Genomic DNA, 27,563 nt, shown 5'->3' on the forward strand with positions numbered 1-27,563 from the left:
TGCAAATCTGTCTCCTGAAAAACCCTTGATATTGCCAAATGGCGAGGTCAAGTTTCACTGCGTTCTTGGTGGTCTTCACCACGGTTGTGACTACCATCTCACCGAGCTATGCCTTCAACAACCTGCTGAATCGGGCCTCTGACTCCTGTCCAGCATCGTACGAGCAATGCAACAACTCAAATCTGCCGTCCTCTTTTTGCTGTCCTTCCACATCGACCTGCGTGAGTCTGGATAACGGAAGTTCCGCCATCTGCTGCCCCAGCGGGCAAAGTTGCGCCTTTATTGAGCCGATCACTTGCGACGTGTCACAGCAAAATGCCACCCTCCACCCAAAAGCTGTGGTCAAGACAATACGGCTTGGCGATACTCTGCCGAAGTGCGGGAACTCATGCTGTCCTTTCGGATACAGCTGCCAAAGCAATAGCATTTGCGCCATGAGCACATCGACCTCTGCGATAGCCACGGGCTCAATATCTTCACTTCCCACAACAACCTCCAACCCTTCTTCTGCTTCTACAAAAGCTTCTACAGACTCTACAGCATCTACAACTTCTACAGCTCCGACAACTGCAACTACTTCCTCGAAAGTCACAGACACCGCATCCTCAACCGATGGTGTCCAACCGACTATCATAACGGCATCTGACCCAGCAGACTCATCAGCCTCCAGCGCTGCTTCTAACTGCCATGGAACTTCAGCTGCTGTGACGACCACATGCCCTTCCTATCCAACGAAAGCGATCATTGCCGGCTTCTTCCCGGGCGCCGCCTTCGGGGCCGTCCTCGCCCTTCTAGCAATGTTCCTCATGAGGCGACGAAACAATAACCTGCCCCCGTCTGTGAAGATCGCACAGCACACCCAGAGGACATCAAGCGGAACACTCATCGGCATCTCCGACCCCATCCCTTCCGAAGAGAACGCCTACCGAACCGACTTCCTTCTTCGAAGATCCCTGAAACGCAACTCCGAAGGCGCACGCTCAATGCTCCAACGCACAGGGACCCGCGTCAAGAGCCTGTTCGGCTCAACACCCAAGCCGAGCCAGATGGCGTCAAAGCCGCCCCCGTTGCCGTTGACCCCTCCGCAGCAGGTTCGCATGCCCAGTACGGAGAGTATCAAGGTCTACACGCCGCCGGGGACGTTCGCCTCGACGGGTGTTCTCAAGCCAGAGCCATACCCGACTATCGTCGTGGAGAATGGTGCAACCTTCACCGAGATGATTGATCAGGTAGGGTTTAAGAATAGCAAGGGTGATCCTAGCTACAGGGTCAATGAGACCCCTAGGTCAAGAAGCAAAAGTCCTCTGCGACCTATCTGACTTGCCTATCCTGTTCCTTTGACTTGCCGTTGTTGATGGCGAACAGCTTTATTTCTTATGTGTCTGTATACATTCTTTTGCATACAGAAAAAGGCGTGATTCTTTTATTAGCAGTCGCGTATACACTATTTAGCGTGCTGTGCACATATGCCGCTGTCGTTTGTCTTGTCATTTGAATCTAATTAATTGTCTAGCCTTTGGTGCCGATGACCATTTGACCTAATGAGACGAAGTCGTCAATTGATTATCATACCAATAAGTGAAACTATATACTACTCCAAAAGAATGAAGAGATTACTTATGAACGCATCGCCCGCTTGGCCTTCCGATCCGTAATAATCCTCTTGACCTCTTTCAGTAGCCCCACGACAAGGGGGACGCCAATAGGCCCCAGTAGGGGGAGGTATACGGCCACTTTATGTTCATCTGGGAAATACATCTGCCCCACCATGCTCTTCTCGAAGAAACTGCGCTCAGCCTCTGTTTCCGCGACTCGGGCGCTGGCAAGAGCTGCTTCGAAGCGGCCCTCGCTGAGATGAGTGCATGCCGAGGCCAGATGAGCGAGAGTGGTGGATACAGATGCGGCCACATTTGCTGGGATGGGAATTGAGGGGAGAGACTCGGTGAGACGGGCGAGGGAGCCCATGGTGGAGGATGCGGAGAGGAGGAGTGTCGCAGCGCGGACGCGGATGAGCGTTTGCAGACGGAAGGGGAGGGAGGTAGGCGTGGTAGGGACGCCAAGTAAGGTGAGAATCTGGTGGGAGAATGTCAAGAAGGCGGCGCGCAGTGAATCCTTGGAGAGATGGGCTAGGCTGGAGGGATTCTCTTGGATGGTCGATAGAGGAGGGTTGAGAAGGAAAACGCCGCCCCATTGAGGGATGATCCAGCTGGTCGCGCCGCCCTCCTTGACGAGCATTGGTGACTGTGAAGGCTCAGGCACATAGAGAATGAAGTTAATTGTTGGGCCGCTTCCGATACCAGGGCTCAAAGGCCATTCGGCGGCGTTGATGAAGGCACTCAGATCTTCCTTCTTCAGGGTCCAAGCTGCCAGCGCGTCGTCATATTCGGGCTTCGGTGCGGTTGGAGAAAAGGTCGCGTATAGCTGTACTTGCGTGTCGACAGTGAAGTTGCTAACGGGCTCCAGCGCTTGCAGCAGTGGGGAAATGTATTCCTCAACAGCTGCTTGGATGTCCCACGAGGAGGGCTCTGCGCCGGGTGTGAACAGAGAAAAGGCAAGGTGATAGGTCTCGGCATACTTCATGGACCGTCTCAACCGTCTGCTGATATTTTCTGCCAGTTGCGGAGAGAGGGAATTGAGAACCGCCAAGGGCTGCTGATTGTTCGACGATGGAGGAGTGTTGGTGTTGGCGCTGCCCAGGTTGCTGTCGGACAGGATTTGCGCAATGATTGCCTTTTCCTCAGTAAATAGACTCTGTAATTCGCTCGCAATGAAGGCCGATAAGGGTGGGTTGGAGGATGAGGGAGCGGGGATCTGGCTCGGGGGATACATGATATCTAGCTGGGTCGTTTCGGAATGAAGCTCTGCTTTCGGTGCAACCAAATCCTCCTGAGGTAACAGTCGAACTGTCAACGCGGTATCAGGTTTGCCTGAACCGGCAAGTACCGACGGTCCTTGCGCGCTCACATGGCTTTCTGCAGCGATTGTGTCTTCGGACAGTTTCAGGCGGAGGTGATGGGCGGAGAATTCGTTCAGATCGTCAAGGGTATGCTGTGTAGTTCGGAGAAGATGCTGCGCTTCTGGGATAGGCATAGATGGTGCTTCAAAACGGATTTCGAGAGGAAATACAGGGCGGCAGGTCTGTATAATGTACTAAATGAGTGTCTGATCCAACAACTCTCCGCTGGTAGATCGGGGGAGCATGCGGTTACCTTTCCATTAGCCCAATCGACCATCTCCTGGATGGGCAAATGAGCCCGATAAATAGATGTTGTCTTCCACCATATCGGAAATCCCAGAAAGATGATGACGGCCCAGAATGCAGCAATGACTCTGAATCGAGTCCGAGTAGCCTCTGGCTTCTCGGGCGGAGGAAGCTGTCGTGAGCTTGCCTTAGAACTCATGGTGGGGTGGCTGGAAGGTTGTGCAGTGGTTTGTATGGAAGACCGCAGGTCTTCATGCTTGCTAGTCATGACCAGGACATTCTTTGTGTACTCGTGCCTGCATGAGCGATGGCGTTGCAGCCGTTGTGCTGGGAGAGTGTCTAACAGGAGGCGGAGTGAAGGCGGAGAACAGAGTGGCAGCATCAACTCCTCCGAGGTGCAACAGAGAGCGCTACAAGAGAGGATCGTACAACTTGCAAGCCCTTCATCATAGATCAGACATTTACATTGTTCGAGATCAAGTATTCCATTTTATCACTAAATTTGCAAAAATGAACCGAGGGCCGATAATGCCACCACACAAGACAATGATGTAGATTACAAGCAAACAAAGTCCTTTCCCTAGGAGTTTATAGTACAGATTGCCGGGTATCTCAGAGTATGCGCCAGTTGAATGAGAACAACGAAAGGAAAAGAGTAAAATGAAGAAGGTCCCGCATCTAGTGTTCCTTCTCGAAGATTTTCTGTATCGGCTTTGCTGCCTGCAATCGATTGTCAGCAAATAATCATTGGAGGGAGTTGATGCTCAATATCAAGAAAGGAAAAAAAGACTCACATCAATGAACCGTTCAAGATCTTGGTCCAGGCTAGCCAGGTCGTCTTTCCGCTTTTTGTTCTCTGCGATCAAGGCTTGCTTGCGCTTCAGAAGCTCCTGTCGCGCCTGTTCGAGCTTCTCCCGCTCAGCATGTTCGTGATTAATGCGCGCAATCATAAGTTCATGTGAATCAAGGTCGGCATGTTCGGGATGAAGGGCCAGGAACTCCTCCACGGGAATCAATGGCAGGGAGAGGTATTTGTGACTAAGAGACAGCGACTTGTTAGTCCAGCCGCAAGGGAACCGAATGAGGATTGAAACAACGGTCTACATACTCATATGATTCACAGGCAGCAATTTCGCCAGTCAGATGCCGCTGTTCATAATACAGATTCTGCAATTGCAGATGTAACCGATCGATCTCTTGACGAGCTTCGGCCGTAAGTTGTTTCGTCTGGCGAACCCGAAGAATAGCATCCCGACTCTGACCACGAAGCTGGGCTAGAAGGGCGAAAAGCTGCTTCTGCTGTTTAGAGGCAGCCCGAAGCGCCTCTTCCGGGTCGGAGGAAGGAGACTGTGCCGTGGGATCTAACAAAGATAAAAGCTTCTCGCATTGCTCCCGCGTCTCGGCGCAGGTCCGCAACACAGGTAGCAACGAGGGATCGGAGACAATGTCACCGATAGCCATGGCGAATTTGCTAAGAATTGAAATGGAGGGGAGCGATCGATTGAGCTTGGGCAGAAACGAGTGGCAAAGGCCCGACCGAGGAATAATAGATAGCAGGAGAAAGAAGTATCGGAGAACGTGGAGAGACGGCGAATGCTCATGGGCTGGAAATGGAGAAAAAGAAGGTTATTATCTGGATCATGAGGGGAGAGAGAAATGCAGGACATACATAGTTACTTGGATCGAACCGATAAGGCTTGAATATCTTCTTACCTTACCTCATCTATCTACCTGTTAATTTTCACATGAAGAGGCTGGGGTTTCTGATTGATGATTATTGTAACCTATGAACCATCTGTTGCCCCTCTTGGCCTTATTTCTCCTCCAATCTGTCTTTGTCCTCGTCTTAGAGATTATTGCCTCCCCCCACCCGCTCTTTTTCTGGCTGTCTGACTTGACTGTCTCTTACTCTCTGTCCCTCATCATCCTTTCTCCACTCTTTCATGTCTGGTCATCTCGTCTTAAGTGAATTTTGATGATATAAAAGCAATTACTGTGAACACTTTCCACTCAACTATCGGCCTCTCCCCTTACTCCGTACTTTTTCGTCGATCTGGACTATCGTTCCGAGGTTCCGCTTTTGGCGCCCAAGTTCCCAACAATAACAACAGCGAGGCAATTCCCCATTCAACAACCGCGACAAACCTACAAGACTATGCGGGTTTGAGATTTCGATATCGAAGTGGTGGAAGAATCTGGGCTTGAATTGTTTATTGATCAACAATGGCCTGCACAACGCAATCTGTGACCCTCGGATCGTACCCGGACGCTACCTCAACGTCTTTCGCGTCGACTCCCAGCGAGGAAACTAGTCTTTTGCGTGATCGAAGGCGTAGGCACTCGTTCCATACGGCTCGGAAGCTGTCTTGTGACTATGACGGCGATGCTATCTTTCTGAGGGTAAGGGCGAAGCCCAGCTGTGAAAAGTTTACTCTGTTCTGACCTTCATCAGGTTGAGCTCTTCCTGACAGAATTGGAGAGACGCATGCACTGGATCGAACAGTATCGAAAGTCGCACATGGTTCAGATTGACTCGAGTCTTCGCAGAGCGTATGCGACACTTGAAGCCGTGAGGGATTCATGCTCTTACGCCTCTGGGGAGCTTATGGGAGGTGGAAAGAAGAGAGCCAAGATCTTGGTCGAAACCCTCGAGGATCGCTACAACGATGCGCTGGCTACAAAGGAGACGCTGGAGCAAAAGGCTCAAGCCGGAGTACGCCTGATGGAGTCCTTCCTGGTCGAGCTGGAATCTCGAGCCCATGCGGTTCGGGATCGCGGTATTTATGGTGCTCTGGACGACGGATGGAAGGCGGTCGACTCGAAGTTGGTGCACGCTCGTGAGGTGGTCGACGAGGGGATAGAACAAGCTCGACGAGCCAAGGATTCGCTACGGGAGAGCATTAATCGTGCCATTTTACTAGCTCAAGAGCAGCGATTGATCACTTACGCTGACCTTCCTCAACCGTGGCGAATCAACCCCCACATCTTGCAGGGGTATCGCTTTTCCTCATCGAAGGTGGAATGTCTCATGTCGGTCTTTAGCTTCTGCAACGAAACGGTCAATATCTGGTCGCACCTGATCGGTCTCTTCATTGTCCTCTCGGTCGCCTTCTACTTTTACCCTCTCAATCCTAATTTCCACCTGAGCACCAAGACCGATGTGGCGATCGCTGCTGTATTTTTCTTTGCTGCGTGCAAGTGTCTGGTCTGCAGTACCCTGTGGCACACCATGAACAGCATTGCCAACCAGCCTCTTATGGAGAGATTCGCGTGCGTCGATTACACAGGGATTTCGCTTCTGGTGGCCGCCTCTATTGTGACGACCGAATACACGGCTTTCTACTGCGAGCCCGTCTCTCGCTGGACATATATTTTGATGACCATGTCGCTCGGAATCGGCGGTGTCGTTCTGCCCTGGCATCCCACTTTCAATCGCAGTGACTTGGCCTGGGCTCGTGTGGCGTTCTATGTGACGCTTGCGCTTACTGGATTTGCGCCTTTGTTCCAGCTCACTTATACCCGCGGACTCGCCTGGTGTCTTTACTTCTATGCTCCCGTCATGAAGAGTATTCTGGTCTACTTTGCCGGAGCCTGCATTTACGCCTCTCGGGTTCCTGAGCGGTGGCGTCCTGGGCTTTTCGACTACTTCGGTGGCAGCCACAACATCTGGCATCTGGCGGTGCTCGGTGGTATACTGTTCCACTACTGCGCCATGCAGGATTTGTTCGCCAATGCTTTCGTCCGAGCTAAGGGAGAATGTCCCAGCTTGACGGCATGAAGGGCGTGTGAGCAAATTATTCGGCGCTCCGCGCACGATCTGCTACGAATAAGATTCTACGACATTATCTGATTGCCATACACAAAAGCATTTAGACATTGATCTGAAGGACTTACGGTTACGTGCCCTGTCAGCGGTTGACTCAGTCCCCTGCAAGTCCTTGTTATAAACTTCTTCAAGCACTGATTTTGAGCTCTTGCTGTTGAGTTACTGCGATTGCATGGGGAGCGTTGCTCATTTTGCTGATGCTGTGCTTGCGATTTGTCAAATTCTCTCGAGATCCCTTCTTGTAAATACTCCTGCTGGAATCTCTGCGCCGTGGTATAGCTGCTTGTGCATGTCTTAGAGACCAGGTCCGTTCTTAATTTTTAGCTGCTTTGTTGTTCTTTAGTCGAACCTAGGTTTTTGCAACTTGTTGTCATTTAGTTGTGCACATACATCAGTTCTTGGTATACATAATGCTCCTTGTCGGGAGCATGCAATTTAAAGAGAAAAGAATGAGCAAATGTCGGAACAAATCTATCTGTGCCAAGTAACTTGACAAGACATTAACTGAATGCAGGTACTCTATCCTGTGTATATGCTTCATGTCATAACATCGTTATATCTCTGCTGAGACCGCCCTCACTGCCGGACACTAATGTTGCAGGGCTATCGCTTGAAGACTTCTCTTTAAGTGAACTAAGCGAAGTTGTTCAGGGCCCACAGCGAGGGTGGCTGCAGAGGTTGGTCCTATCTTGATCAAAGACAGAGACACTAGAGTGGCTGAAGCTGCGCTTGCTGAGGTGAAATTGACGACGGTTGGACATGCGGTGACATGCAGCCAGTATCGAGAGCAACGACTCAGATTTTGCGTCGCTCATGAAGGAGGGATTATTCCATCAGTGTAAAGTGGCACTCTGCGTCACACGCGAATTCAAGAATCCGTCCTCTCAACTCCCACAGCGGCAGGAGTCTCGCGTTTTCTGTAATGAGCCTGGATCCAGCAGCGGTACATCTTGAGTTTCCGCTGGCGATTGACAATCAAGCGGCGATCGATGCCTATCTTCTCGATATCGAATGCGCCCTCGGAGGACTCCGCCGCGATGGTGTTGTCCTCGGCCATCTGCAGGCCCTTCTCTGGCGTCCATGTCCCCCACATCTTCTCTAGCTGATCTTTCTCGAAAAAGTATACGCGCGTCCCGTCGCCGCGGACATAAAAGTTCTCATCCATGTACCGGCCCTTTTTGAACCGCACCTGAGCCAGATCGCCGCGCCCATAGTCGCGGAACAGAACGAGCCCACCGGGTTTCAACACCCGATAGACATTCCGAATAGCCTGGTCCCATTGACTGGGCGCTAGAGCGGAGAAAATGAAGATGAGAATGACCACATCGACCGACCCCTCCGTTAACCCCGGAGGAAGTCCGTTATTCTCCTCATCCGGCACGGCCGTCACGTCCCAAACATCCGCCGAGATAAACTTGGGATCATAGTGCTCGCTCTCGCGCATAACCTGGACCGCTGTCTTGGAAAAATCGCACGCATGCACCATCAACTCCTCATTCTCATTATTCGTGATGAGCGGAAACGCCGTGTTGCCCGCCCCGGCACCAACCTCAAGCACGACCTTCCTGCCGGCCCCCTTCTGCGTTACCTCAGCGAGGACGGGAAACTCCTGGCGCAGCCACTTGCGGTTCTTGAAGAAGTTGGCCGTGTTGTTCTTGTAGAACAGATTCCACCATTTCGCGGGGTCCTTGTTGAAGCGCTGCTTGTCGAAGTCTGAGACAGGGGCTTCGCGCTGCTTGGCGTATTGGACTTCGGCGAAGGCTTTGAACTCGTCATCCGGCTCGACATGGTCCCAGGCGTTGAACTCGAAGACGTCGTCGCCTTCTTCGAGGTAGCGGGAGCCGAACTGGTAGGGATCGGTGCGCTTGAGGTTGTTGGCGGGGTCGTGGGAGCGATGCGCGGGGACGGTGGGAGGCTTGACTGATTGTATGATGGTTACAAGCTCATCTTTTGAATCTGCGTCTGGCCACATTGTATGCTGTTGGCTTCGTTTAGTTATTCTTTTAGTCTGGTGAAAGAGAGTCTATCGCAGCGGAGGGAGGGTGTTCAGGCACATCGGGAAAAAATCACCGATAACAACAATAATTTACCGGGGAAAACCTAAATTTATTGATGCCTCAGGCAGGAATACAGCAAGGGATCAACATATCTTATTGGTAATGTTGCAGCCAATTACAGCACGAGACAATATGGGTGCCTGAGTTTATGGTATGGTGACTGGCCTGAGGCAGTGAGGCACAGCCAGGGCATATACGAAGCCAACTTCTGTCATCTTCGCTTCTCTCTTTCTTCTATTTTCTTCTCTGTATCCCCTCTTCTGCTCATTGACTATTCATCTGTCCAGCTATCACGCTGGACTCCGTTGAATATCATGTTGCTTTGATATCGAGAGACCTCCCCGAGTCAGCCTTGCTGACATCCGACAATCCATTGATCCGAGCGTCCTCAACATTACTACTTTGTCTCCATTGAAGAGCCAAATCCATTACTACTCATTATCTTTGCATACACGTATGATAAAGTAGACTTAATATTTTTATTTTCAGGAACCTCCTTAAGCCCGCGTCGTACAAAAAGTTCAGTCATGTCATTTCTCAGCGGGCTGTGCGGCTGCTTCGCCCCAAAGAGTTCCCCGCGAACACCATCAGCCCCGGCTCCAAGCCGAGCAATGGCCGAAGCCCATCACCATTCTCATCATCATCACAACGACAGCACCTTCACCCCTCACTATCATCCCGATGAAGGGCCGGTCTACATGACCTTCGACGAGGATGGGTACACCCCACCCGTTCCGCTGCCACGGTACACCCCTCGGCCGATGAGCAGCATGCAAGAGAAGACGCTGGAAGCGCACATGCGCGATCCGCCCATCTCCTCCTCACGCTCAATTGCCTCGCTGCATGATGAGAAGAACCCGCGCGACTTTGCCAGCACAGACGGAGACGAGCTCACCTCGGACGTCTCCTCGGCTATTTCCTTCCCAAGCAGCTACGGCAACACCTCGACGGCCACGAGGGAGACGCCTCCGCCGCCGTATTCGCCGCGGATCTCGCCTGCCCCGTCGAGGTCCATGTCCATCTCCTCGTTGAATCCGCCGCCGCTCCCTCCGCCACCGCCTATGGCGCACATTGCGCAGCCTAGGCCGGTGTTTCGGCGGGAGTGTCTGCCGCGGGACCTCGCGGGGCATGGCAGGGTGAGTTATGAGAGCCAGCGGCGCTTCTCGTGGGAGAGTAGGTGATTAACGAGTAACGATGTTGCAGTAATCATTTGGGGTCTTGTTTCCTTTTCGGGACCCATAGTTGGTGTTTCTTCGGCACTTTACAGTAATTAATGGTTGGCTTCAATGGCTGGATGGAAGCATTGCATTCTTTATGCTCTCGGATATTGGGATTAAGCTACATCATGCTACGCATGCAGGATTGGGTGGCTGGCGCAATTGGACGGGATCTTGATCGGAATATTGCACATACGCATCTATAATAATGACGAGTTGTTTATGAATGAACATTTCATTAAATACTCTCCAGCTAAGAGGGCTCATATGGTATAAATAAGGGTGCCTCCATCTCAGCACGTTCCTGAACATGCTTGAGAAGATACCCACAAACCTCCGCCGGAAACTCCAACAGCCGCAGGATACGCGGATCCTCACTGTTCTCTAGATACATGCAGATAGCCGCACACTCGGACCGCACCCGCGTCTCCGCCCACCAGCACTGAGCAGAATCCAACATGGTCAACCACCAGCTGAGAATGATCAACGCGGGCGGGTCTTTCTTCGCTAGTTGCGCCCAAAAGCTCGGCAACAACCGGCCCATGAAGGTCGTATACTTGGAGAAACTCTTGATGGACCGCTCGGCCTGCAGTAGCACCATGAGCATCCGGAGCGGCGCCAGGTACGGATTACTCTCTTCTGTGGTTGTGTCGTCGATACCGCAGATATCAGCTAGTTCCGGGTGCAGACCCTCCCGTCCTGGCAGTGGATTGGCGAAGATTTGATTCTCATGGTGATTCTCCATAAAAACCTCCCACCACATGCTGATGCACAGCCAGGGTCTGGTAAGCCCCAGGAGGTGACGTAAGCCGCCCTGTAATGTGAGCCAGCTCAGGGCTTGTGGATCATTGGAGAAGACAAAGGATTTGCGGGGGTTGTATTCCTCCAGCTGGAATGCGTGGACGGTCATGAGGAGGCATGTGGAGAAGAGAGCGTCCATATTGTGCGGACCGACTGCGCAACCGAGCTCCTTGGAGTACTGGCTGATGGCCTGCTGCCAGTGGTACGCTTCGGCCATTTTGTAAGCGGTATTGTCAGGCACAACATAACGAAGATGGGAGGTTGCCACCGCTATGATGGTGTGCATGAGTAGGGGTGTCTGATTATGTCAGCTATATCTACCAAGCTCTGATGCAGGTTGACTGACATTGAAGGCTAATTGCGTCAATTGGGTTCTCAGGAGTATCTGTGTGCGCTGTATGGCAATGGTAGGCGTGGTGGCGTGATGGAAATGATGCAGAGCGCGAACGGCATCGGATAAATGGCGCTTCTTTGAGCCTAGCTGCAACAGCTCATCTATTTTCTCTGCCACTTCCCGGAGATACATTGAATACTGGCTAGAGCTTGGCGATACCAACTCAGGTTTTTTCTCAATGAATAAAGAAACGATACCCCTTTCGTTGGTTGGACACTCCGGACCGGCATATACACATGTAACGCCATGTTTCTGGCATCGCAGGCAGTGAGGTTGGGCCTCATCGCACTGGATCCATCAGAATACTCCATGGTACCTAGCCAGAACGAAATAGGAAAGGCAACGTACTTTGACTCGTCTTCTCTTGCAAGTTAGACACCCGGAGCGGGATTTGCGGTGCGGCCGCCGCGCATGGTACACACGCTCGGTGGATCTCTCGCTGCTTGAGGGTCCAGTACCGGAAGCTCGGTACATGGGAACTCGAAATAGACTCTTCTGGCCTTGCAGAGGTCCTGACGGCCTAGAACGTCGGGGATCGGTCTTTGACTGGGTTCTGTCGGCGGCCTCGGGAGAGGCCGATGTTTCTGGGGAAGGTAACATGGTATCTTTAGAAGATCTGAGCTGTATTCTCTAAACAGAGCCTTCAAATGCCCTTCAAATATAGCTTTGACGGGTTGTTATAGATGGATAGAAATAATGATTCTGAAGAGGAGATGCTTGTCAGGCTCGATTGGCTGCGCCTTGCTAGCCTGGTCGTCTGCTTTCACACAGCAGGATTGGTTCAGCTCATGAATCAAGGCTGATATTCGGAGCTGATCTACATTGCACTCAGCCTATATTTGGAGGACTGTCCATCAGAGGTCGCTGGAAGGTGAGTGAGGCTGATGAGAATACGAGAACCACTATCCTATAGATGTGGCGCTAGTCCCAGAATGGCAACTCTCGCATTCGCTTGTGGAGGCCTTACCCGAAGTGGTAAAAGCAGTGGTTCTACGAGAGGTACTCCATACAGAACCCGCAAGTGAGCCTTGGGTAAAGCCATGCCGGTCAAAGAAAATGAGTAAGGATAATTATCATAGAGGCCCATACAGAGCTCCATTAGAGTTCTCTGTTAACCTCCAGTACCTCAAGTACACTGATATCATTAATCCATATACACTCAACAAGCAGTAGACCCGCACCACTTTAACCAATCTTTGCATTCGAAAAGTCCATCTCTGCGACACGTTAGGCCCTAGACCATGCCAAATCTCGATGAGGACATACCTGGATGTTCAGCCTGGAACTTCTTCAGAATGTCCATCTTCCGCTGCTCGTCGCTAGTCATCCCGCCCATCTCCTTCTGCCGCTGATCGTACATCATCTTCTCGACCATTGCCCTCGTCTCGCCGTCCAAATCGCTCAGACTCGAGTTCTCCGGCGTGATTTTGCTCACGTCGATCTTCGGCGCCGTCGTCACAACATGAGCCCACCATTCCATCTTATTGACCTTGTCCAGGTGCACCGAGACCTCCTTCCCGGGAGGCTGGGACGTCGTCTCCAGCGTCCAGGACGATTCATCAACGATAATAGGATGAGGAAGGTCGCCCTAGCTCACCATTAGCCCCCCTTCACTTCCAGCTTTCCAGCAGGACCCAAAGGGGCCAGTCCTCGTGCTCACCTCTATAAACGCCTCCTGCCCCTTAATCGCAACCTTGATCTTTGTCTTGGTCAGCACAACGTCCAGATCCCGCCCTTTGATGTTCGCCGGCACGGGAATCGTCACGTCCACGTCGCGGATCGTCTGCGTCCATTTGTACGGCAGCTGCGCCTGCTCTGCGTCTTCCTTTGCCTTGCGCTCTTTTTCCTCGCGTTCGCGTTCGGCGACGTCCTTGGGTGTGGGATCTTGTTCCTGATCTGTGGATGACATTTTTATAATTATGTGGGTTTGAGTGTGTGAGGCTGTTGATCGATCAGGCTTGGAGCTGGAGAATTCGAGGTGTGGGGTTAGCGGTTGTTTGCGCGGGGTTACTCCGTAGTAACCCTAGCTTGCAGGCTTACCTCTAGCAGTAACTGGCAATCAACCTGATCTTAAGAAAGATAGACTAGGTATGCCAGATTAGATTGTCGGGTGTTGAAAAGAAGATCGAGCTGCACTTTTGGATACAATTCGAGTACCTTCTGTCGGTCCCGGTGGTTGGCGGGGCCGTTCCGCAGCGATCTGTCGATTATTGTGGAGACCTCTTCATCATAAGAGCTTGAGTCGAGACTATACCAGCATTCTTACCCTTTGACTGTAAAATCTGCCATGTAGTGGCAATTGCGAACTGAGTCTATGTAGTTTGACATTTTATTGCTTTGTTCTTCCCTGTAGCTAGTAACCGGACTCCTTACAAGGCACATATACGGAATAACAAATACGCTCTTCCTAGTAAACGACCGGAACAATGACCAATATGCCATAACATACTCGCTAGCTCCATGACAATAATGCGAACAGAGCAGTCGTCACGCCTAACTCCCATCACATGAGTGCTTTGCTTCCCGCGCAAAGTCCGACGCTGTTGAACATATCGCTAAACACACATTATTGATACCGAAGACAATGCGGATCAGAACTTCACTCGGAACTATCAGTCAATGCATCATCCACCAGGAATTCCGCTCCGAGAGGACTCTGATCGAATGCAAAGATCGAATCTGATGGATTGTTCTGCTGAACATCCTGCACCTCATGTACTTCAACGTCTGACATGGCCCTGATCAGGTCGAAGAATTGTCCTGCAAATTCCACAACCTCGTCCGCCAGCTTGAACTCTAGAATCGCTTCCAGGGCCTGCATGTCCTGCTTCCACTTCTGCTCCCGTCGCGCCTTTTCTTCTGCCGTCCGGCGACATGTCCCGTCCCGCTCACGGAGCTTCATGCAATTCGGGCAGTGGTAGTGCACTTGACAAAAGGAACAGTTGCAAGGTGGGTTCACGTTGATACAATCCTGGCAGACGTAGACTGAGCAGGCCGTGCATTCCCGCAGAATACTAGAGCATCTCGGGCGCTGGTCACCGACCGCGCGTATCTGCGGGCAAAAGAAGGACTGGCAGCCTTGCCATTTGGGAGAATCGAACGGCGACTCGCAGAAGAAGGACGAGGGTGACGAGGACCGAGAGCGGTTTGAATTGCTGACCGAGAAACTCCTCGATCGGCGGTGGATAGGCGCTACAGGCCTGGAAGATATTCCCGAACTCAGCAGGCCAGGATGTCCCATATCAGCAATGGCACCCCCATCTCCGTTGTCCTCGGTGAAACTGCTAGTTGTGGAATCGAAGACGCGCAGGGTTCGGTAAGGTAGCTCGATTTCGGGAGTGGAACCTGCAAGACCAGGCTGTGGAATGCCGAGCTCTCGCATGAATTCGCTGTTGACCTGGTCGGACCTCAGCCCGGATGGGTTCTGAATAGCCATCTTCTCCAGAGCCAGGTCCCGATAACCGCAAATGCGAAGACGAAGGCCCCGCAGGTCGTGTTCAATGCATAATGGCTTCGAACAACTCTTGCAGTGAACCTTCCATTGAGGAGCGTCGTAACATTCTTGGCACAGATTCCGAGGACATGCTGTAGGCTGGCGATCAGGCGGTCCCAGTAGCCATTTCATCATGGCGATATGGCCTGTCTCAAGGGAGTAGTCCGGTTTGCGGGGGTCGCCGTAAGCATACTTGGGAAAGGTCTTGCTCCACTCGTTGGCCGAGTATTCCAAGTCCTCCCAGCCTTGACCACGGGGCAAAGGAGCTGCTCGCACCTGGTCCACGTCCCGGTTAGGGGTGCCGATGCTGATGCCGCCGCCTCCAGAAAATATGGGCTCGGTACAACACCAATGAAATTTCAGGTTCGGATAAGGTACCGGGTCATTGGGATTGACAGAGACATTGTCCGTCGAGCTTCTGAGAGGATCCAGCATGAGACACGGGGACACAACTGCGCCAGGTGCCCACCAGAAGCTTTTCGCAGCGTCATCTGGAGTTGACGAGCTGCTGCGGCTGTGGAGATAGGGTCGGTCATACGCACAGCTCGCACACAGGGTCTTTCGACACCCGACGCAGTGCATCAGGATACTACATTGTTCGCATCTCTCAGAAATCTCCTCAAAGCAGTTATCGCAGCGGACGTTGTCAACAAAACGACTGTGGCTTGAGCGCAAATGGGCAGGCGTCATCTTGCCTTCGCCCAGCCCCTGTCCTTCCCCGGTGCCGAGTGGCTCGCCATTGCAGCCGGTCTCGTTGTGTTCCCACAACTTTCCATCTCTCTGGCTTGGTCGACCGCCCTGTTCCACTGGGCCAATCCAATTCTTAGACCTCCACAGCCGGTCAAAAACAACCCATACTTCGGCAGAACCTTGGGGAACCCTCATAGAAACATAGCTCCTTCTCCGGAAGCATCTTCCGGCAGGAGTAGAGCACCACGCAGTGTCAGTCCAGATCCCCAATTTGTGACAGAGGCTGACCAATTCATGCGTAGGCTCGGAGTCAGAATCCTTCCGCAAGAGAGAAGATGAGAGATAAGGTCTGCGTCTATGATGCCGGCATCGGTACGTATAGAGACTTTTGAGCGCGAGACGTTTCGTCGACGAGGAGCTTCCTATGTTCCTTTCCATGTCCACGTCGTACTGGAGCCCGAACATGGTCAGATAGGGGATAATGTGGTACTTGAGAGAGACATTCTTGCAGCCTCGAACAGAAAGATGCTCCAGGGTTTCTCGCCGCGAATGCAAAACAGTAGATATTAGAATCTGTCCCGAGACCGCGGTGTTATCCAGCTCCAGACTCTTCAGACACGGGCTGAACGGAACCACCACGTTCATCAGCAGTTGATCGAGAGCATATGACCGCGATTGGCGTGGCATCACCGACTCGGTCCCTCCAGGAAATACAATCCGGAGCGGGAACTGACTGCCGGATGGGTAGAACAAGCGGAATGAGAGGTACTTCCATGCCGTTGGGTAATTTTGGAGGAAGGATCGAAGGTAGCGGGAGGTATGAAAGAGCTTGAGGATGGCATCGGTGGGAGTCTGGAGTAGAAGAGATTCAAGGATAGGCGCGTGGGTGGTGATGACTCGTTCAAACATCGAAAGAGACCGCTGAGTCGGGGGGATAGACTGCTCCGATGCGCACTCCGAGAAAACCGAAGCTGTATCCTCCTCCATCTCATCTAAATCGCGACTTTTCATCTCCGGTTCAGAGGCCGGAGATTCAAATAGGAGAGACATTGCAGCGGATTCTTTTCTTTTTCTTTCCCCCCCTCTGGCACTGCCTCTGAGGAGGATCAAAGTGACGCGAGGCCAGGATCGAAGCGGAGAATGCGGGCGTCGCACATCATAAGGGAAGAGAAGGCAGGCTAAGATGTACAAGGCAAGGAGTGCACTCCAAAGATGGACACCATGCGGAAGCCATCTAAGGGCAAAGACTGGAAGAAAAAGAGGTAATAAAGGAGATGATGATAACACCACCACCTGGCTGGGTGTTGTTGCTTTGCCAACTCAGTAGGGTCGATAGATCGTGTTGGGATCAAACCCAACGACGCCTGGGATCTGCTTATGTCCATCATGTGATAGGTCGCCCTGTGTGTCGCGCGAGATACTTTCCTTTGCTCCTGAGGGATAAATTGTTTTTTGCCAATCAATTATCAATTCTTTACACAATTATTGGTTGATTATACTCTAGCTAACTCATAGCAGTCGGATCTACTGATGTGTCAAGCAAGTCTTTGGTAACGGACTCCGTTCCAGCCTCCGTCCAGGGTATCTATAGAGCTTGATTTGCGCGCTAAATTAGTGTTTCTCTATTGAATCGCCCACCGTATATCCCCTTGCAATGCCCTTGCGCCCTTCGACGACCAAAGTGCTATCGCTAGGATCCTCTTCGTCGTACTGGATATCGAAGTCGCTTCCCAGCCCCTTCCAAGTCCGTTGCGACCGTAGAAATTCAGCCCCTGGAGAGACGGCCCCGCCGATCATGGCCAACTCGCCTTTAGCTCGTCTGGCTAGAGCTCGGGCAGCGGCCGGTCCACTGGCAGCAGAGACTGCATCATCACCCTGAGCGGAAACGCGGGGTGCAGGATTCCGCATCGGACGCGTGTGAGAGACATACCGGCCGGTTCGCAGATCAAACTCGGGAGGTGCAGACTCGGGTTCGGACATGTCGTCGTCGCCGTTTGGTGATCCTTCGTCGTCGGCTGATTGCGCTTCTTCGGCAGGTTGGTCAAGGATGCTCTGAAAGTCGCTCTGCCAGGCTCCAGTCCAGACCCGCTCGTGGTCACCCTTGAGAGCAAGCTCCAACTCAAACGGGGTGATCACTGGTTTCCAGAAATCTTTGCTGTCGACAAGGGAACTCTCCCAGCAACCAATCACCACCCAGCCACCGATTTCACTGAAATTAGCCACCTTGGCGGCATTCAGTTTGCCTACAACAAACATGTAGCTCTTTTTTCCTGCATCTGCGATCTTTTGCTTCACATGCTCCACGATATGAGGGTAATTCTTCACACTGAGCGTATTGATCAAGATCCCGAAAATAGGGACGGTGCTGAGCCTTGTCAGAATAGCGTAGCGACGCCCCAAGGCAGCCGATGTCGACGCAGGCAGCGGCTTGACATTGTCGCTCGGCGCGTCGGCGGTGGGATAGATGTGGATCGCAGCCACGCGGGATGCGAGCGTTAGGAGAAGCGCAGTTGGCGGGTCCGAGATGTGGAAGAGCTGCCATTCCGACAGCGATTCGGGGTTTTCACGCACGGAGTCCGGCACCGTCCGATTGGGAATGGCAGATGATGGACAGTGGATTAGCTCCGTAGCGTAAAGGTTGGTATATCCTTCCTCTACTAAGCGCGCGTACACGGCAGGAATATGGTCGCAGTAGGTCACGTCGGCCGCGAGTACGATCTTGGTGGCCTGATCCGGGTAGGTCGTTTTGAACGCCTGGATGACTGGCTCAATAGGTAACTCCTTGTGAGTGAAGACATAGATGACAGGTAGTCTGGCCGTAGGCGACAAGCATGAGCGCCCATAATGCACGACAACGTCCGCATTCACATGTTCTGCAGCGACCTCGTCGACACAACAGGTCCCGTAAGATGTATCCGCCAATATATACAATCTGGGCTCCGGCTCCGGCTTATCATCGACACTAAGTTGAGAGACGTCTTGAGCCAGATTCTCCGATTCCGCACCGTTCTTTTCGGCGGTGGTCCTGTCGACGTCGCAGCGCGCAAGACCTCGGCTGAGCAGCTGGAAAACACGGGGAGCATCCGGAAGCATATCATCTGGGAACTGCAGGGCGATGCGCTTGTACCGTGCCTGGCGGATTTCCTGCAATGTGCGCTCGATATCGTAGGTGATGGAGAGCTCTTCGTCAGACAGGGCGCGAGTCGCATTCTGGCGGGCGACAGGTTCGGTGGCCTCAAGGATGAGAGAATCCGGTGTTGAGAGAACGGGCGCTGCCTGCATTTCGGTTGCCATTTTGATTACAGGCCCCAGGCAAGGGTTAGGTGGAGGAACTTGTTCTTAAGGGTGGGATGTTGTGATGGCGGAAATTTTTAATTTTTGGTGGCAGCGAGACAAAATCCCCCACTTCACCCCGCCATCCATCCGCAGCCAATGGGACTAATGGCGTTTGGAGGGCTTCACCGTACGATAATCTCCAAAAAGGCGATCAGATCATTTTCTCATTAGGGACATTTATTAACATTTGAAACTGGAATTACATAATATAGCAGGATATATGACTGCTAGCTAAAGATCTGCTCTTGCCGGCTCGCCAGCCCTTACCCTCCGAATCAACTCCCGGATAGGAGTACGCTCAATGTCTCGAGGATTCCAGTAAGGATTGCTTACAGCGATGTCCGCAGCCTTGTCAATATCCTCCTCCTTCATGCCAAACTCCTTCAGACCCCGCTTGACCTTGAGCTTGTCCAGCAGGACATTGAGGCCATGAATAGCATCTCCGTTGCTGTCCGGAAGCGCCTCTGCGAGCTTCTTCATAGCCTCAGGGATCTTGGGAGCATTGTAGGAGATAGCATGTGGCAGGACAGCCGTGTGCGTCTCTGCGTGAGGCAGGTTGAAGCTGCCGCCGAGGGTGTGGCAGAGCTTGTGGTGGATGGACATGCCCACGCTACCTAGGCAAGTGCCACAGAGCCAGGCACCGTACAGAGCCAGCGAGCGAGCAGTTTTTGAGGAGGGGTTCTCAACGATCTCTGGAAGGGCAGATGCCAGTGCGCGGGTGCCTTCCACAGCCATCAAGTTGATGACGGGGTTTGTGTTGCGGGCATACAGTGCCTCAACTGTCATGGCGATTAGCCTTTGAACGGCATAAACACAGAACCAGCATTCCACTAACCAGCATGTGCAATTGCATTGACACCGCTCGTCGCACTCATCGCCGCTGGTAGAGTCATGGTAAGATCGACGTCGTAGATGACGGTCCCAGGGAGAATCTTCGGGTCCGAGCGAGTCTTCTTCAGTCCGTCCGCCGTCTCGCCCAAGATAGGAGTCATCTCACTACCAGCATATGTAGTCGGGATGCAGATGTGAGGAAGGCCAGTCCGGATGCTGATCGCCTTGCCCAGGCCAATGGTGCTTCCACCGCCGATGGAGACGACCAAATCCGCTCCTTGGGACGTCGCATACTCGACTGCCTTATCTGTGATATGGGTAGGGGTGTGCATCGTAGCTTCGGAAAAGATGCCAGCTACATGGCCCTTGAGAACCGACTTGACGGCCTCGGCGTGCCCGACCTGCTGCGGTGTCGACAGGACCAGCGGGGCGTTTAGGTTGAGCCGCGCAATTTCATCAGGGAGCTTTTGAATAGTACCACTGCCGAAGATGACACGGCCCGGATTTGCATTGTACTCGAAGGCGTCCATCTTGAGAAAGTGTATGGCCAGCTCGTGCTGCGATCAAAGTTGCAAAACGACAATTGACTGGCACGGGACCCGCAAGAATTGGTAAAGGGTGAATCAATAAAACAAAAGAGGAAACCAGGGCAGCATGGCTATAAGTATAGGTTCTCTAGTCCATAGTCTCTCGGAAATGAGGCTTGATCAGCCATGAATAATAAGTTAATAACCTCTTCTCCCCACACCCCACCAGCGGGGAGATGCGAATCCCGTTCAATGTCCTGGAGCGATTGGAGCGAAGGAAGCTCTTTGCCGTGGGTCTCTTTTTGGGCCGTGGAGTTTCGGCAGTTAACGAGTTGCTGATCCCGATGATGTAGAAGCACTTTTGACAGGCACTTTGGAGAATGCAGAACGAAGACGAACCTATTAAATGGAGTTGACTACATGCTGGTATTTGGATGTTGGATCCCTCAATCCATTGTCACTGATAAGACAATCACCAAGCCGGAAATCCCCCGTTCTCCAATCCGCCCCATAGAACACTATCCAGGTACAGGATGCCACTAGTGCTATGGGGTGTTCACGCAGAAGTGGATGTAGATGTCCCCTAGCATAGATTAAGTATGTGTCTTCATTTCTGTTGAACACAGGGGGTACTAGGTATGATTGATAATATACTATGATACCTTGATATAGTTACATGTTTCGTCGAAGTTGCACCAACCACGTAATTGCAGCTTTTCTTTCGCATAAACACCCGATGTATGCATGCAATACTTCACCTTTGATTTTTCAAAGCCGTCTGGGGTATCCGGAAATCAAGTTAAGTCGAGCCAAATCAATCAATGTCGGCAAACGCCATAATGTCTTGGCCACCCTTGCCTTTGTTCTTCTTGCGCTTTCGCTGAGGCGGAGCAGCCTTGGGACTCTCACGATCGCTATCATCCGAGTCGTCGCCATCGTCGCTGTCGTCACTATCCCCGCCAAACATGCGTTTCCCGCCAGCCATGTCCCCGTCGATCCCGTCAGAGTCGACGGCCTCGTGCCAGACCTTGACAACCTGACCACCGCCACTGACCATACGTCCTTCAACGTCGAATCCCAGACCGATGACACCTTCGGTCTCGTCATGCATGACTTCTGAAACGACCTTGTTCATACCCATCCGGACAAATTTCACTCCACCACTTCCCAGGCCGACGGCAATCATCTTGCCCTTTCCGAGCTCGTCAGGAACAACCGCCAGGGTCTCCAGCGACTCTCCGCCTCCGGCTTCCCGCTGGACGTAGATACGCTCGTCTTGGTCATCCCAAGCGCCTTTCTCCCAGAGTGTCAAGACGCCGCTGGAACCTCCCACAATCACCTTTTCGCCCCGGCTCGTTCCACCCGCGCGTAAACCGCTGATGTAAACGGAGCTTACCAATTCCTCTTCCTGATCTTCGCTGCGCACTAAGACACCACGGCGGAGGTCTGTGACGGCTAACGTAGTGCCACCGGTGGTCACCCATTGCTTGCTGAAGCCCGAGGTGCTGGTATCCGAGGGAGGGAGTGGTGTAAGAGACGAAATGTAATCATCATGGGGATGATGTGACTGCTGTGGCCGAGCGGACACGGGAGAGAAAGGAATTCGCAGGTCGTAGAGATGGAGAGCGCTGGAGTCGGTAGCGAGGAGGAGAGTCTGAGGGGAGAGCGCATGAACGATTGTCGGAGCATCGACCGATCTGCCATAACAGCCACCTTCAGTTGACCCACCCACAAAGAAGTAGCGTAATTGCGACACAACACCAATTGACTCACCCATCCTTCGCAGGAGGAATCGCAATTTTGTTTTCCACCACGCCAGTCTCCGCCTTTGCGGCCTTGACCAACCCATCCGTCCCCGCAGAGTACAGCATCTCCCCATCCACCCCGAACCCTAGACACCGACAGCTCCCTTTGTGTCGGCGGGTCCTCCACATCGTATCGATGTGTCCCTTGCCATTGCGCGACGAGGAAGTCGACTCCGCCCCATCATCGTCGGTATCGCTCTCCTCCAACGGAAGCCGAAAAGTTTGGACGTGGCCAGTAGACAGCCCAACGGAGACAATTGGCTCCTTAGGATGGATGGCCTGTGAGAACAGGTCCGCTGAGAGCGGGAGGGTGCAGACCGTGTCAAACATGGCGTGGGAAGGAGGCAATTCGAGGTCTTTCTTTACTTCTCCTCGAAGGAGCTCTAGAATAGATGGACATTTAAAGTGGGTACGTTACGGGCCGATGAATGTTCCGCCAGTGGGCTCTTATACAGTAGACCAACTGGCCTACCTACTCAACTATGCCCTAAATTCCGTCATCTCTGAACTCTAGAAGTCCATTAAATATTACGAGGAGGAATATCAGACTGGGACCGTGACACTTGCGCCCGTATCCTGCGGTGAAAAGCTGAATCGACAAAAAAAAAAAAGTAACTAGATGCGGCGCCGCCGCTGTCGATGTTCCTGAAATCTGATCTTCGTAGCCCTGGGAAGCCAAAAGCACCAGTTATCATCAAGATCCCCGCCGAGAGTAGGTTCCAAATAGCAGTATCACTAAATGGTTGCACCGCTTCCAAAGTCCGAAGATAAGTCGTGTTGAGAAGGAGACTTTGCGGGTGCGGTCAAAGAGATCTTCCTTCGTTTGCTTCAAGAATACGAATACTAGGGTGTCATCTGTGGTTGTCGGGAACGAGGACAATGGGCTTGCAGAAAGGCAACAAAAACTGTTCAATGAACTTCATATGTACAGGAGAAGTCAACGTCAAGGTCCTTCCAAAGGAAACAGTAAAACACTTCACTTGGAACGGAAACCAAAAAGAGAAATTTCATGAAAGAAAGTGACAGATAAGAAAACAGCAAGTGAAAGCATGCCCTGAAGCTTACAGGGCCTTTGTAAATCGTGTGTCTGACTATATACAAGTCCGGGAGGAGAAACTCCTCTTCCTGCCATTTCTCGAGGGAGCCTGCCCTCAACCATTGCAGACATAAATCTGTGTCTCCTCCCGCTCGAGATTGACTTTCCTGTCAAATCGCTTAAGCTTTGAAGGTCGAGCCAATGGGACCAAACTTGATGTTGGAGAAAGTCACAGAGGCATCAGGGTGCTGGGCCTCGAGGGTTGCCGGGTCGCCGACGCCGTGCTCGCAAGTGCCACGGGCAACACCAGGTTTCGAGGAATCAGCATCAGTGGGGTAGGTGCTGTCGAGCCACATCATGCTGGAAGCATGGTCGTCCCAGATGCTCATGATAAGAACCATCTCAGACAAGGCTTTGCCCATGCCGCTGAGACCGCCGTGCTTCGCGAAAATATCCTGATCACCAAAGGCCTTCTTCTGGGCCGTGCAGAAGTCCGAGGTGATCGAGTTGCCGGACACGCCGGCAACGTTGGAGACCGCGTTGGCAATCACCTTGCCGTTCTGGACATAGATGCGCTTGATTTCGGAAAGAGCACCACTGTCAGTGCCGTCAGCAGTTATAAACTGAGTCACTACAGTCATCTTGGATTTCGTGTCAACGATCTTGCCAGGGCCATAGAAGGACTCATTGCCCATGCGGAAAGGATTGAAGTCACAGCCGTCAGGATCACAGGTGCCTGCATAACGGGTAGAAGAGTAAGTGCCGCCGCAGGCATCACCGCTGCAAATGGTCTGTGAGACGTCATCGCAGGGATGAGGAGTCACAGCAGTGGAAATGCTGTTAGCCTCCCAGATATCCATTTCAGGGCAGCAGGATCCGTGGCCGCCAACGCCTGCGTTCTTGTCGTTGCTAGAGGGCTCCCAGCCTTCCACGTTGGCCTGTATTATTGTCAGCTTCTATGTAATCGTCGACCAGATCTCCCATTGCGAGGGTTTATCTTACCGCGCCATTAATAAACTTGAGATCCCGAGGGCACTGGGAGTCACAGTATCCGGTTCCATACTTGGCACCAGCCTTGTTGGCAGGATATTTAGACATGCCACCATCGGCATCCATAGCCACAAAGTACAGAGCGCCGTTCAAACCGCAAGGGAGGTTCGAAACATCGACATCGAAGGTGAACTCGCTGTTCAACAGGTTGAATTGCTGATACGTCGTCTCATCCTTCATAAGGTACAAACGCGAGCCAACATTGGCACCGGTGACAAAGCTGATTTTAAGCTCGGATCCAGAGGTAGTGATACCGTAAGTGCCCGCGTAATCGGCTCCATCTAAAGCACAGTTTTGAGCGCAGGATTCGTTGTCAGGGCAGAGCTCCGTGTTCCACTATTGGCATTATCAGCAAAATTGCGTCCTTGAATACGGCTGCCGAGGAAATGCATACCGTGTTGCCGGTATAGCAATTGGTGGTATCTTTCGTCGAATGAAGCCAGCGCCAGTTGGCATCAATCACAACGGAGCCGCTCTGCTGGGTGCAGCTGCCAGCAGCAGTACACTTCTGCCAGGTCAGAGCAGGGTGTGTTTCTGGTTTCTGTGTGCCGACCTGCTGAGCATTGGCGGCCACAGCAAGAGCAGAGAAAAGGAGCGCGCGTTGATGCATTTTGGTGCAGAAGAGAATGAATGAAGTCTTTGCCTTTGTTATCTGACCAGCAGAGATGATTGACCAAATTGAAGACGAGGTTGTTGGCCTTTATATACCTTTTCTTCAAGTGAGATCGTCCTTCCCTTTTACCCCGGAGCTAGCCTAGGAGGAGTGCATCTCACTCTCAACATATCCGGTGCAACGGTCCGTCAGTCCGTCGCATTCATCTGTTTCAAGATAGGAGAGCGATGTTTTTCCAAGATTGTAGGGGGCTAGCCATGCAGGCAATGAATGTCACAAGGGCAGCAAGTTATGTCTGGAAGTGGACCCTGAGCTCGCATGGACTTACAAGGGCTCCGCACACTAAGTCGTTCGAGTAACAGGAGCTCAAAAGTTCCGTGTCCATCACAGAGCCATGATTCAGTGTTCGCGTTTCATCTGTGCAGTAGCGGAGAAAGCTCCGAGCTACTTTTGCTAGGTGCAGTATCACTGCCACCCTGGGCCATAGCCAGTTTCTGCATGTTCACGGCAATCCCTTCGACAAGGGACACCAGGAAGATGACGGCCGAGAGGACCACATAATACGCAACCATTTTCAGCTTACAAGACCATGTTGTCTAGTAAGGTAATGGTATGTCGGCGGGTCTACATCTGAGGGAGATGGTCGAAGCGACTTCCCCTTTGGGGTATGCTCTCAAAGATGGTAAGGGATCGTTTTCATGCACAGTCTTTCCGCACTAGGAACTACGTCCACCAGCAGCTGAGTGAAATGTTAGAGCTGCAAGGGTAAAACCAAATCAAGCCCTCAGCGGGGAGTTCATGATGCCTATCAAGCGAGGATGTCGGTTCCCGGAGCCTGTCTGGTATAGTATCATTCAACTCGAAACCACGACTCAATTCGGCAGACGGCGCCTCGTCTAAAAGGGATAAGTCGACATGCCAGCGTGTACTGAGACGTGGAAAATGAGCTTTCTCAATGTGAAGGATTGCATGGAAGTACTCCGTTTTGCCGTTTAGGCACGGCGGGCAAACAAAATTTTTCCGGTGGCCTTGGAGTGAGAGTTTGGATCGGTAACGACACATACTCCTCGAAGGCTGATTTCTGAAACGGCTCTCAGAGACTTGGTTTGAATATTCAGATGCTGCGACGTCGAAATCAAGCGCTAGAAGAGATGACGCGGTGGCAGGAACTAGCAGACTGTGGCGTTATTGGGCGTCAGCTTCATTTCAAGCCATCGATGACCTGATATGAAGGATTGATTAATTATCGAAGGGGCCCTGAAGCCATGTCGATCACCGGAATGCGGGGATAGAATCCCATCAATAGCAAATAGCCTTGACGATAGTGCCGGCGCACTCGGTTTCGGATGTTCGCTTCAGATGGCGCGGGGTGCGTCTTCAGGCAGAATTCTGCATCAACTGCCAAAGAAAAGCCCATCTATCTACTTGCCAAGAGAAATTGTCAAGGATATATTCCTGTCTTAGCACATAGACCAAATGAAGAAACGTCACGGTCCATCGTTGTTACCTCGGACGTCCAGGAATACGACTGCGAGATTCATACACCCTAAGGGCGGCTACTGAGCGGAATTGACAGAGCGTCGAAAGCTGTCCTCTCAGTACAGCACGCAATCGCAGAGACTATTCGAGTTCACCTTATCGCTACAGGTAGTATACGGACATCCCGGGTCAGCGTTTACCATACGCAACCCACAGAACCCTGATCAAACACCGTCGTGGTCATTGACAGAAATACAGCAATGCAAACATCGGAGGGGGCAGTAAAATTGCTATCCGAAGAACTCATAAAACGAGGCGCGTACCTTGCAGATCCTTCTTCTTGATGGTGCAGCATGTGCGGTCTTGCGCATATGCGCAAGGGCTTCGGGATGAATCGCGATTTAGCCGGGAACGTCTCTCGTCCTATGAATCGGCAATCAAACTGCCGGGATTTCCCCGCAGAATATTGCTAAGAGGTTATGGGGTAAAAGAAAGTGCGAGAGCCAGCAGCTGGATCTCTGGAATAATCGCCTGAGCTCTCTGCAGGGTTGTCTTCGAATAGGGCGTTTCTCCTCCTGCCTCAACCCCACCAGGTTTTAGACATCCAAGTTCAGTTCAAAGCGGTTCTACAGCTCGCTGGGCCAAGTGGAGGATTCTCGACTCCCCATTGTTGCGCATGAGAGCATGAATAAGTCGGCGGCCCGTTGTGATCGTCGCCCGTGCTGTCTGTACGTATGACATCTCTGCGTGATTATTGTAACTGCGCAAGTCTGGCGTTTGATAACAAGTTAACCACCCTATGGTGTTGCCTGCGTTCATGCATCATGCATGTCCAGTTCGAAGATATGCCGACACTTTTCACACTTTTCTGGCGATCCATCCACTTGAAGGGTGCATATGCTCATTAGCGTGTATCAATTGAAACTGTACGCTTCGCATATCTGGTCAATTCTAGAAAGATTTGTCCAAGTCTAGGTTTAGCAGATGAATTTCCAGTTTTTCTGGATAGATTCGAGCCTCGGTCATATAGTAGTGCCTCGGATTGTTCAGCTCACTGCTATAATTATCGGACAGGAAAATTGGTGAACAGTATGAGCTTCAGATATTTTTTTTTTTTTTTGACAAGATGTATCAATGTACGGTTGCATCATCAATCAAAAGGGTGATTTTAGATGATCGGCACGAGATGATTGTGAGGAGCTGTGT

General features: G+C 52.0%; 13 protein-coding genes across 13 annotated transcripts; 3 read left to right on the forward strand and 10 right to left on the reverse strand.

Moving 5' to 3' along the window:
- Nucleotides 1-38: 38 nt before the first annotated feature.
- Nucleotides 39-1,319, forward strand: Aud_004781 (uncharacterized protein; the record flags this gene model as incomplete). The annotated part of the gene is made up of 1 exon (XM_043289718.1): nt 39-1,319. The coding sequence occupies one exon, from the start codon at nt 39-41 to the stop codon at nt 1,317-1,319; it is 1,281 nt and encodes a 426-aa protein (XP_043145653.1).
- A 298-nt stretch (nt 1,320-1,617) lies between these two features.
- Nucleotides 1,618-3,470, reverse strand: PIG-S (GPI-anchor transamidase GPI17; the record flags this gene model as incomplete). Its single annotated transcript, XM_043289719.1, has 2 exons — nt 1,618-3,138; nt 3,210-3,470. 2 exons carry the CDS (start codon nt 3,468-3,470, stop codon nt 1,618-1,620), a joined length of 1,782 nt encoding a protein of 593 aa, XP_043145654.1.
- A 410-nt stretch (nt 3,471-3,880) lies between these two features.
- Aud_004783 (uncharacterized protein) lies at nt 3,881-4,663 on the reverse strand (the record flags this gene model as incomplete). The annotated part of the gene is made up of 3 exons (XM_043289720.1): nt 3,881-3,922; nt 3,997-4,240; nt 4,311-4,663. The coding sequence occupies 3 exons, from the start codon at nt 4,661-4,663 to the stop codon at nt 3,881-3,883; spliced, it is 639 nt and encodes a 212-aa protein (XP_043145655.1).
- A 762-nt stretch (nt 4,664-5,425) lies between these two features.
- Nucleotides 5,426-6,980, forward strand: Aud_004784 (hemolysin III family protein; the record flags this gene model as incomplete). Its single annotated transcript, XM_043289721.1, has 2 exons — nt 5,426-5,602; nt 5,655-6,980. 2 exons carry the CDS (start codon nt 5,426-5,428, stop codon nt 6,978-6,980), a joined length of 1,503 nt encoding a protein of 500 aa, XP_043145656.1.
- A 916-nt stretch (nt 6,981-7,896) lies between these two features.
- Aud_004785 (tRNA(Thr) (cytosine(32)-N(3))-methyltransferase) lies at nt 7,897-9,000 on the reverse strand (the record flags this gene model as incomplete). The annotated part of the gene is made up of 1 exon (XM_043289722.1): nt 7,897-9,000. The coding sequence occupies one exon, from the start codon at nt 8,998-9,000 to the stop codon at nt 7,897-7,899; it is 1,104 nt and encodes a 367-aa protein (XP_043145657.1).
- Nucleotides 9,001-9,612: 612 nt separating this feature from the next.
- Nucleotides 9,613-10,266, forward strand: Aud_004786 (uncharacterized protein; the record flags this gene model as incomplete). The annotated part of the gene is made up of 1 exon (XM_043289723.1): nt 9,613-10,266. The coding sequence occupies one exon, from the start codon at nt 9,613-9,615 to the stop codon at nt 10,264-10,266; it is 654 nt and encodes a 217-aa protein (XP_043145658.1).
- A 289-nt stretch (nt 10,267-10,555) lies between these two features.
- Nucleotides 10,556-12,097, reverse strand: Aud_004787 (Zn(II)2Cys6 transcription factor domain-containing protein; the record flags this gene model as incomplete). Its single annotated transcript, XM_043289724.1, has 3 exons — nt 10,556-11,401; nt 11,450-11,785; nt 11,846-12,097. The coding sequence occupies 3 exons, from the start codon at nt 12,095-12,097 to the stop codon at nt 10,556-10,558; spliced, it is 1,434 nt and encodes a 477-aa protein (XP_043145659.1).
- Nucleotides 12,098-12,682: 585 nt separating this feature from the next.
- Nucleotides 12,683-13,406, reverse strand: Aud_004788 (NudC domain-containing protein; the record flags this gene model as incomplete). The annotated part of the gene is made up of 3 exons (XM_043289725.1): nt 12,683-12,714; nt 12,764-13,085; nt 13,158-13,406. The coding sequence occupies 3 exons, from the start codon at nt 13,404-13,406 to the stop codon at nt 12,683-12,685; spliced, it is 603 nt and encodes a 200-aa protein (XP_043145660.1).
- Nucleotides 13,407-14,096: 690 nt separating this feature from the next.
- Nucleotides 14,097-16,730, reverse strand: Aud_004789 (uncharacterized protein; the record flags this gene model as incomplete). Its single annotated transcript, XM_043289726.1, has 1 exon — nt 14,097-16,730. One exon carries the CDS (start codon nt 16,728-16,730, stop codon nt 14,097-14,099), a length of 2,634 nt encoding a protein of 877 aa, XP_043145661.1.
- Nucleotides 16,731-17,291: 561 nt separating this feature from the next.
- On the reverse strand, nt 17,292-18,974 carry Aud_004790 (2-(3-amino-3-carboxypropyl)histidine synthase subunit 1/2; the record flags this gene model as incomplete). The annotated part of the gene is made up of 1 exon (XM_043289727.1): nt 17,292-18,974. One exon carries the CDS (start codon nt 18,972-18,974, stop codon nt 17,292-17,294), a length of 1,683 nt encoding a protein of 560 aa, XP_043145662.1.
- Nucleotides 18,975-19,247: 273 nt separating this feature from the next.
- Nucleotides 19,248-20,377, reverse strand: Aud_004791 (maleylacetate reductase; the record flags this gene model as incomplete). Its single annotated transcript, XM_043289728.1, has 2 exons — nt 19,248-19,795; nt 19,852-20,377. 2 exons carry the CDS (start codon nt 20,375-20,377, stop codon nt 19,248-19,250), a joined length of 1,074 nt encoding a protein of 357 aa, XP_043145663.1.
- Nucleotides 20,378-21,188: 811 nt separating this feature from the next.
- Aud_004792 (WD40 repeat domain-containing protein) lies at nt 21,189-22,509 on the reverse strand (the record flags this gene model as incomplete). Its single annotated transcript, XM_043289729.1, has 2 exons — nt 21,189-22,071; nt 22,148-22,509. The coding sequence occupies 2 exons, from the start codon at nt 22,507-22,509 to the stop codon at nt 21,189-21,191; spliced, it is 1,245 nt and encodes a 414-aa protein (XP_043145664.1).
- An 885-nt stretch (nt 22,510-23,394) lies between these two features.
- On the reverse strand, nt 23,395-24,875 carry Aud_004793 (glycoside hydrolase family 7 protein; the record flags this gene model as incomplete). The annotated part of the gene is made up of 3 exons (XM_043289730.1): nt 23,395-24,153; nt 24,218-24,601; nt 24,660-24,875. The coding sequence occupies 3 exons, from the start codon at nt 24,873-24,875 to the stop codon at nt 23,395-23,397; spliced, it is 1,359 nt and encodes a 452-aa protein (XP_043145665.1).
- Between the last annotated feature and the right edge of the window lie 2,688 nt (nt 24,876-27,563).

Source organism: Aspergillus udagawae (genome assembly GCF_001078395.1).
Source record: "Aspergillus udagawae IFM 46973 DNA, scaffold_3, whole genome shotgun sequence".
Taxonomy (NCBI): Eukaryota; Fungi; Ascomycota; class Eurotiomycetes; order Eurotiales; family Aspergillaceae; genus Aspergillus; species Aspergillus udagawae.